This window comes from Lissotriton vulgaris, chromosome 1_1, assembly GCF_964263255.1.
Source record: "Lissotriton vulgaris chromosome 1_1, aLisVul1.2, whole genome shotgun sequence".
Taxonomy (NCBI): Eukaryota; Metazoa; Chordata; class Amphibia; order Caudata; family Salamandridae; genus Lissotriton; species Lissotriton vulgaris.
The window spans coordinates 1,191,723,241-1,191,733,548 of record NC_141685.1 but is presented as its reverse complement, the minus strand read 5'-3'; the positions used below and the strand labels follow the sequence as shown (position 1 = coordinate 1,191,733,548).

The 10,308-nt window shown below is 54.5% G+C and overlaps 1 protein-coding gene across 1 annotated transcript; it reads right to left on the bottom strand.

The window, feature by feature from the left end:
* Window positions 1–857: 857 nt before the first annotated feature.
* Window positions 858–9,211, bottom strand: LOC147748890 (uncharacterized). Its single transcript, XM_086936493.1, has 2 exons — window positions 8,968–9,211; window positions 858–1,828 (listed from the first exon to the last, which is right to left on the bottom strand). Exons 1-2 carry the CDS (start codon window positions 9,209–9,211, stop codon window positions 858–860), a joined length of 1,215 nt encoding a protein of 404 aa, XP_086792619.1.
* Window positions 9,212–10,308: the final 1,097 nt, after the last annotated feature.

The window sequence follows — 10,308 nt, the reverse complement described above, 5'->3', positions numbered from 1 at the left end:
TCCCCTAAACCGTTCCCCGCCAACAACATAACATCATTATCAATAAACCAACACTTTTCTCACTGTTTCAACATCAGCCCTCTGTACACTCCCTCTCCTCAGCCAGTAAAACTCCTTCCTCCTATCCTACCCCCCCCGTTTAACTAGGAAAAGCGCCACTCGAAAGCCCCCATAAGGCTTTCGACCCCCCCCTTAGGGCCCCTGCAACTTTGGATACCTGCGCACCCCTATTGCCCGGTCTAACGCCTCCTTCAATTGCACGATATATAACTCCATCCCATATCTCGACAAATGAACACCATCCTCAAGAAAAAAGTAGACCGCCCCATACTTCAGTTTAGGGTGTTCCATCCTCCCCACCCCTTCCTTGTCATAAAAGGCCCGTATCTCTCTGTTAATCTTCCTCCTAGTCCTATCTATAGCCCCTGGTCTCTCTGCTCCCCTCCAACACCTCCTGGGTATGAACTCGGACCATATGACATAGCACCCTGCCCACTGCCTCTTGATCTCCAGCAAGTCCCTCCTCATTTGTTTTACCAGCGCCAGTCCCTTGCACTGCACCAAGTCGTTCTCCCCCAGGTGAATGACCACAACATCAGGGCAGATCCCCCCCCGCACAACATTGTTCAAAACCGGCACCAACTCGTGCCAATGCATGCCCCCTGTGCCCCTCCAATGACACCTAAACAAATTCTCGTCCAGCTCCAGATTGAGATTCCTGCATTTTTCCCACTCAGCTCTTTCCGCTCTTTTGACAAACGAATGGCCCACCACATATATGGACACTGCTGCCGCCGTAGGCCCCGCCACCGCACCTGTAAGGAGACATATGTAAGCAGCGAGCCCAACATCCATTCTTAATCCAACGCTACCCCTCGTAACCTAACATACGACTTATAGCAGTCAGATTTCCAGCGCCCCAGCTGCTTGATCTCCTCCTTCCCCCAGCCTTTCCGCGCTGCCTCTGTTGCTGCCCCGATGCGAAATGAATGCGTTCCAAACTCCCCCGGGTCCTCACCCATAGACCGCAGGGCGTGCTGCAGGACCCACAACAACTGCGCCGCCGTCACACGACCCCCTTCTCTCCTGCCAAAGACCTCCGCAACATCCCGTCCCCCTTCTTCCGCCAGCCGTCTCCCCCACTCCGCCGGGCACACCGACTCTGTTCCCCCTGGACCCAACAAGACCCACGTACCCTTCCCCCGCTGATCAGTCTTGGACCGCCGAAGCCGCACCGCTACCTCCCGGCCTTCGATCTCCACATCCCCCCACCTCAAACCTGCATCGCCCCTCAAACCCACCAACTCCGACACCCGAAAAGCTCCAAAGTACAGCCATGACATCAACGTAGAAAACCACACCGTCTCCGCCCGATCCCTGCACACCCGCGGTAACTGGCCCACCAGGCCTGCCAACATGTCTTCCGTAATCGGCCGCCTCTTCCGCGCTCGAGCCCCTCTCTCCCTCTCCCAACCTTCCAGAAGTCTCCCCCCCAATTCTCCCGCCGAGGGTGCATACCCCCACCACAGCTTGCCCATGAAGGCCACACCTGCCAGTTTACCCGTGATGGTCACTCTCGCCAAACCTTTTTCCATCAACCCCAGCATGAAATGCACCACCTGCTCCTCCCGACACCACTTGCCCCGCTGCCTTACCGCTCCAAAGCGCAGAAATTCCGTCCAGGCCTGCTCGTAACTCTTCCATGTGGACGCTGCCAGGGATGACCTCACCAACTGAACGACCCGCGCTCTCCCACCAACCACATCTCCTTCGGCACCTCCGTCTTGACCGCCGCTGCCTCCGTGGCTAGCCCATGGAACCTCCGCCACTGAGAACGAGACAAAGCATCAGCGATGTCATTGTCCACTCCCGGCACATGCCTAGCCTGAAACAAGATATCGTGTTCCAAGCACCTCAAGACGAAAACGCGCATCAGCTTCAGCACCTGGGGTTCCCTTGCGGACTGCCGGTTCACTACCTGCACCACTGACATATTGTCCACCTTGTACAACACCCGCCTGTGCGCCAACTCCTGCGCCCACACTGTCACAGCCACCACCAGCGGGAACAGCTCCAAGAAAGCAATGCTCCTACCCCCTGCCTGCCACTGCTCCGGCCATTGTTCCGCACACCATCTGCCTGCCCAGTAGATTCCAAAACCTCCAACTCCCGCCGCATCCGATGACATTGTCACGTCCCACTCCCAGTCCTCCGGGGGTGCCATGGGCACGCCATTGAAACGCTCCAAAAAAGTCAACCACATGTTCAGATCTTCCTTTGCGCCTGCCGAGATCCGCACATGATGATGCGGCCGTGTCAGACCGGACAATGCCAAACCCAGCCGCCGACAGAAAGTCCGCCCCGCGCGCACCATGCGACAAGCGAAATTCAAATGCCCCAGCAACACCTGAACCTCGCGCACCAACACTTTCGGCCTGGCCAACATGCTCTTCACCAACTCCACCATAACCGCCCACTTCTCCTCCGGCAGGCGTGCTTCCATGGCCGCCGAGTCGAGCTCTATCCCGAGGAACGACAGCACCGTGCTGGGCCCTTGCGTCTTCTCTGGCGCCAACGGAACCCCCAGGTGACCCATCAGGTCCGTAAAACTGTGCAGACTCTGCTGGCAGTCCGTCGAACCGGGCCGACCCACTAGGAAGAAGTCGTCCAGGTAATGCGTAATCGCCTCAGAGCCTGTGCGCCAGGAAAAAGCCCACTGCAAAAAGGAGCTGAATCGTTCAAACAAGGCGCACGACACGGAACACCCCATAGGAAGCGCTCTGTCCACAAAAATTTGCCCATCAAGCTGAATTCCCAGCAACTGACGATCCGCCGGATGAACCGGCAGCAACCGAAAAGCCGATTTCACATCGCATTTCGCCATGAACGCCCCCGTGCCCGCCGCCGTCACCAAACGCCTCGCGACGTTCACGGACGAGTACGACACGGACGCCAACTCTGCCGAGATAAAGTCGTTCACCGATGCGCCCTCCGGCCATGAGAGATGTTGAATCAGTCGGAATTGGCCCTCCTCCTTTTTCGGGACCACTCCAATGGGGGAGATGATCAAGTCTGGCAACGGCGCCTCTGCAAAAGGCCCCGCCATTCTCCCCTCCCTCACCTCCTTAAAGAGCTTCTCCCGGACGATACCTGTTGGAAGTATGTTGTGTACTGAAGAAACAGGACGCAGCTCTGTCAAGTACAACTCATTTAATGGTCATCCACTCTCCTCACTGGAGAACACCTCAACATTCCATAGTGAGCTTCACAGTGGGAGAATCCAACAGGGGACAAAGGGAAGGGGTGGATGGAACGTACCAACCCAGGTTCTAACACATCTCCCTTCCTTACAAAGAGTTCCCTCCTGGCGTGCCTGGAGGTTACAGGTTACATAAACAAAACTGGAGGCTACCTAAAGGGGGAAAACAGTAAATCCCGAGGGAAACAAGGTTATGGCAGTGTTTTCACAATGTAGTCGAAACTCCACCAATGACATTTTCAAATAGAACAACTTATATATATTTTATATATTTTTTTCCTCTTTTCACTTGGCAATCTTGCTGGGAGAATAGGACCACTGATGTCAGTACACACATATGTGTTCCTTCGGCTTGCGCCATGTCTCCCCTTACCCACCTATGAAACCTCACCCCAAGTCTTTTGTAATACCATAGTTTGTATACAGATTGGTGATGTTTGACCTTCACCTGGTAACTCCCTGTCCACATTTCTGACTTCCCCTCATTTGAGGGAAGACCCCAGTTACTCTAGAGGGTGGCATATGGTAGGCCCACAACATTCCCTCAGACAGATCCTCAAATAGTCCCACCAATGGGTCCTGACTATTGGGGTAACCTGCAGGGGGTAACAAAGAACAGCAACAATAGGGGGAGAGGGTGAACCTCCCGCCCACAGCCCAGGAAGGAAACCCCCACGGGGTTGAATAGGATGGAGTGAAATATTATGAAAACTTTGACCCACCATTTACAACTAAAAGGAGCTAAAATGTCCCACCCCCTAACTGGCTGTAGACGAAAAGGGATACATAGTTTGGAAAAGCAGGAATTTCCCAATACTAGGACACTTCCTATGCCACCCCGCAATGCTCTACTACAGTCTCAATAATGAAAAGTCTCGCACTATCCTGCTAAGATTTCCATCCTCCTCCAGAGGGACGGTACTGGACGTAATGTTCATATACACTACATGAGCAGTAACTAGGGCCAGGACACTGCTCGACAGCTCCGTCTGGCACACTATGTCTCTCTTACCGTGTCATCAACGGTGACTGGTCTAGGCCGTCTTTTGCCATTCCTCCCTTGGCCCTTACCGTACTCCAAACCTTTATCGCATTCCTTGTCACACAGCTCCCGATCTGCATTGGTCTCTTCAGCCCTGAGTCCGTCCCCTTGTTTCTTCACGCGTCTTCCATTAGAGAACTCAGTAGAGATTCTGGGTCATGAAGCTTGTGCTCATTCCTATAATCGTAGAGTGAACCCTTCTGACTTGATTGGACCAAATGAGGGACATTTTTTAGTATTTTCTGCATTTCCTTGCTCTCTCTCTCCAACTTTCCACTGTAGGATCTTTGAATGTATTTACCCTTCCTCTCACTCTTTGGTTCATTATAACTTGAGTCCATTTCTCTTCCTTGTTCACACTTGACTACATACTCCTCCCTCGTCTTTGTCTTGAACTCAAACGACGTGGTTCTTTGACCTGTCTCTTTGCAATTGGATAAGTTATTCTTACATTTTATCCTTCTCCACTCTTTTGCTGTGGAACTGATGCTTTCTCCTTTCCATCCGAATTCTACTTGTTCTCCAACTATACCATCACTGCTTTTTTTTTCGTGTTGCTTACGTATTCCTCTCTCATCCACCAAATTGTGGTAAGATCCTCGTTTTTCTTTCAGTTTGCCCCTGGCTGTATTTTCCACACGTTCTTCGATACTTGCTGCTCCTTCACAAACACCTGCCATCTTGGAAGCTGGCTTGAGGGCCATCAATGCGCAACCCTTGCTTACCCCCATGCTTTGTTTCGGTGCCTTCTCCTTCATTTGTTCCCTTCTTCTACCATTGAGGGATATTCCCAATTTCTTTTGATCCTTCCACCCTAGCATGGTGGGTCCACTATCTGTTACATATATGGTACTCCTAGTATACTTTCCCTTGTACATTAACTCCATGACGTGGTATCCTATTACGTTGATGTCCTCCCCTGTAAATGTCTCCAGGGATATGTTAGCCTCTTTCAATTCGTTTCCATATTTTTCAACTAATTTTTTTTTCCAGTCACTCGTGCTTACCAAACTGTAAGGCGATCCTGAATCTATTAACATATCTGTCATAACTCCTCCAATGCAGACAGTACACCACAGGTTTCTTTTACTTAAATTTAGCTTCTCATTGCTACCCATTTCTTCCTTGGAAACTTCTTCCCTTTGTGCTTTTACCAACGAAGCATGTTCAAAATTTTCATCCAACGTCCTTAGAATGTCCTCATATATATCACTGACTGTTCCTTTCATGAATGTTTTTTCCATCTTGTGGTACATTTTCCGCCCTGCAGTTCCTAAACTGTAAAGCAATACTTCAGCCTTTTCCTTAGGTACAAGAGATACTGCCTCTTCCTCAAAAGCTGAAATGTAATTCTCAAAATATTCTTTCCATACACTCCATTCTGCAACGTTCTCTTCATCCCTCTCCATAAACGGCACTGGTGGCAGGAAATTATACTTCTGGCCCCACTCCATGTTGAAAGGCAGCTATACTTTGGAAAACACTTGGAATGTTTTACCCCACTAATCAGAAAGATGGCGATAAGGGTGGGTTCAGTAGGACAATTAGCTTCCCCGGGATGGTCAAAAGAGATATGCCAAGACAGCAACTAGGATTCTACTTTGAACGTCGATCTCCCCTCTCGCTTTGTTGCCTAGCTTGACACTCTTTACTCTCTAACCAAGCTTTGCTCGCGCCGTCTGTGGGTTTGGGACCCTGAAAAACCTCAGTCACAAAGCAACGAGATTCTTGTCCTTTTCACGTCGCTGCCTCACAGCTGTATAGATTATGCCACGCGGATTCCTTGCACTGTCAGCCTCTATTGGCTTTTCTCACGCTGCCACACCTAAAGGTTTGCTACTCGGAACCATGTGGGTTGTCACGCACCTGCTGTTCCTCTGGAATCTCCTCAAACCCTTTCCATGCGCCATGAAAGTTCTGAAATTATCCTCACACTGCTTCAACACGCTGCTGTGGTTAGATTTACTACATAGAACCCTGAGGTTTAGCCACGCTCCCTCTGATCCTTTGGACTCACAACACCAACTACCAAGTGCTGCCACCGATAAGAATCCAAGTGGCTGCAGAGGGGGAAGGGGGGGGGTTCCCCACTTAGATCGTCTTCAGAAGACTATTTATTAATTAATTATTATTTTTTTTTTTTTCCTTTCTCTTCAACCAGCTACCATGCACTGCCTCTTTTCAGTATTATAAAACTTCGGCACCATATGTTAAGCTTCCCGCACCTCACAGTGCTTCAAAGGCTCACGCAACAATGCAGTCCAGCTTGGGTCCCCTTTGGTTATCTCCTTCCCCAATTGAATATATGAAACTTTGGATTATGCGAGACTTTCACTTACTCGCAAAACATCATCCCAACGCTGACGCTCACTCATGCCTCGAGCAATTTGTCGCTCACCTCAAATCGGTTCCTTCACCGTTCAAATTCGACTTTATTTTTTGGCTTCACACCCTTCTGCTCCCTCAGCTTCAAGGTCACACCACATAGGCTTGTACGGCTCTTTGAAACCCGGCCCTCAACGCAGGGTACACGGGATGGCACACTGACGGACACTGCCTCATAAAACGCTGCTAGGCCCTGGATGTGTTCCGTCTGGAGATTTATGACAGGAAAGGCGGCTGTAGTGGCCTGAGATGACGCTGACGTGAGACACAGCTCACGATGCTTCCCGTTACCTCACCCAAGGCGCAGGCGCTGGACGGAAACACTGCTAGGCCCCGGATGCACACGGTGACGCCGATTCACACAAAGTAGGCGGCTGGTACCCTCTGAGGCGTCGCAGGGCTGAGACACCACTCACGGATACACATCCCTCACACAGCGTCTGACGTACTCTGTCGGAGGAGTGAACGCTTCCAAAGCGCTGCCGATGTCCAGATATACACAACCTCGCAGGTTCACGGTAAGGCTTCACAAACGCGTATGGGGTGGGAACACCTTGGTAGGGATCACAGCGCTGCAGTGGATCAAGGGATTAGTGTGCCAAGCGGACAAACTGCTCACAGCCTTCTTCAACACAGGTACGCACTTAAAACGGGGTGATAACAGGGCTGCGCATGGACACCACACCATCTGCTGTAAAACGGTTCAGAGGGGGACTCACCCTCGCGATCACCTCTGGCTCAAACATCCAGGAAAGGTCAAGGCATTTAGTAGCTTCTTCTCGATCTTGTACAGGGAAGGACAGTTTCCTCGTTATTTCCTTGCTTACTTCGATCTCTTCTTTTCTTCCGTGTGGAGAGAGCACTCAAGGGGGAGATAACCACCACTGTCCCCCGCACAGTTTCCGTCGCCAGTGTTGGAAGTATGTTGTGTACTGAAGAAACAGGACGCAGCTCTGTCAAGTACAACTCATTTAATGGTCATCCACTCTCCTCACTGGAGAACACCTCAACATTCCATAGTGAGCTTCACAGTGGGAGAATCCAACAGGGGACAAAGGGAAGGGGTGGATGGAACGTACCAACCCAGGTTCTAACAATACCTTTGTGTGCGTTCACGGACTTCAGGTTCTCCGCCCACCGAGCGATCCGCGGACCCTCGTACCCCAACCGGAAACCCTCCCTGAAACCCCGACGCAGCACGGCCGCATCATCCGCCCGCGAATACGCCTCCAACAACGGTTCTAGCCGATCCAGCCTAACCGGTGTACGAGCCTTTTCCCAGGGTACCTGCCCCCCCTCTACCGCCTCCCCTCCCCCTGCTGGGCCCGGGAGCCGGGTATTGTGACTGCGCTGGGCTGCCCCAAGGCCCCCAGCATCGCGCCTCTGGATGTCGCCTCCCACATGCGGAGCACTCGTGCCGGAAGCGGCACGCCTGCCGGAGACAGGAACCCCTGTTGAAATCCCAACAGGTTCCGACACCCTGACTACCTCCGGCACCTCCCGCTCCCACCCCTCCACGGGTGGGGCGGGCCGAAAAGGGGGGCGGCGCCATTGGCAACCCACTGGCCGTGAAAATGGTACGGCCAAACTTTGCCCCACTCATCGTCTGCTGGTAGAGGTCGGAGTCCAACTCCCCCCACTTAGCCTCCGGGTCCGACGCCATGCGCGCCCGAAACTCCTCATCGTAATGCGACCAAGCATTACCTCCGTAAGTCACCTGAGCCCGTCGCACTACGTCCATATACTTGAACAGCGCGACCGCCCTATCCGGGTACTTCTCACAGTACAGATCAGAAAAGCAGCCGACCAATTCTCAATAGTGACAGGCACCTTCGGACGCCTAGCTAATTCCTGTTCCTCCTCCTTCGACCCTTCTTTGGCCATCAACTCCCTGTGAAGGAACCTCAAGATCTCCACGTACTCCCCCTTCCATATCTTTTCCTTAGTTGCCAGCGACAAGTGCGCCCCCAGTGGCTTCGCCACTCCCATGTACGGCAGCTTTTTTACCGGCACGACACAACTCTCCTTCGCCCCGTGCTAGACGCCCCCGACCCACCGGCCTTCGCCGTGTCCCCCGGCGCCGTACTTCCTGCCGCCGCGCCCCCTACCGCCTCTGTGCCCACCCCCGCATCCGCCACGTATCTGCCCTTCACCAATCGCACCTCATCACCACCGCCAGCATCTGTCCCCACGGACCTCTGGCATTCACCATCCGCACTCCCACCCTCCTGACCTCCATGAGGCCTGCCCAAGCCACACCCCGACCCCGTACTGGTCTTACCTGGCGTCAAGGCTAGCGTCCTCACCGGATCCCGCCGCCTAACCAGGTCTGCTGGGGGGGCCGTCACTCGCGGCACCACTTGCCGGGGGCATATCTGCAAAACACTGGCAACAACATTACCAGTTTCCCCCCCTTCCTCCCGCAGTTCCCCTTCTTCCTCCGACTCCATCTCACGCTCTCCTCCTCCCATGACCGCTCCTGTTGACATCCTGCTCAGACCCGCCTTGTTCCTACATGCTGTCATCAACATCCCCAAATCTACACTCTCCATACTCCTGTCCACAGTTTGGTAATCATTAGTTCTTGTCAGATTGCTGCTCCATCCCCGTCCCCTGGTGGCCGGAGCGACCCCTCGGGAGGGGGGCGTTGGAGACCTATGACCTTGCCATCCGCTGCCCGCACGCACATGGTCCCTCGGTGGAGCGCGACCGCCCGTACTAGGCAGAGCCGGCCCATCCTCTCGGCGGGTTGGAGCCGCATGCTGCTCACCCGAGCCCCTTACCAGCTGCTCCTGCCAAGAGAAAAACGGGGAAGTCCAGCATGCCGGGGCAAAACCACCATCGCCACCCCACCCCCCTCTCCCCCCTGACGCCGAATGTCCTCCTCGCCGCGCCGGCAGCCCCCCCTCCCAACCCCCTTCCCCCCACCCCCAAGCCCCTGTCTTGCCCCATCCCCCCCACCCACCCCCCTCGAACCCCAGTAATCTCTTCCCCCCCTCGGCCCCCCTCCGCGACCTCCCCTGGCCCCCTAGAAACCGTAATCTCCTCCGCTGAATCCCCCCCTCCCCCATCCTCCTCCACCGTCCCCCCATGACTCCCGATGCATCCCCCCCGCCCCGCTACACCCCTCGCCGCCCACCCTCTCTGCCCCATGCCCCTCCCCCGGCCCGCGGCGAAACCGGTCTACTGGGATCCACCACGTCTTCATCTGCTGAAGACCCCAATTCTAAATCAACCGCTCCCCCCTCCCCGTCCCCCACCTTCTCCTCCGATTCCTCAATGAGTAACGGCGAACCCCCTCTTGAATCCCCCTGCCCCCCTGCCTCCCCTTCCCCCACCCTGGTCTCACCCCCTTGTTCCTGTCTCCCACCCTCCTCGCCCCCTCGCGCCCCCTCTGTCTCCCCCTCACCCTTTGCCCCACTCCTTCGTGTTCTCCCACTGCCCTCCCCCCATCGCCCCCCCCCCCCCCCCCAGCCTGGTGTTCCTCCTGGTAGCCTGCACGCTCCCTCGGCCCCTGACAGGTCCCGCCCCCCGCGCCTCCCAACCCCCCCTCACGCCTGCTCCCACTCCCCCCCGCCCCCCCCAGGCCTTCTGCCCCCTTCGCAAAAACAAGCGGCGCCTT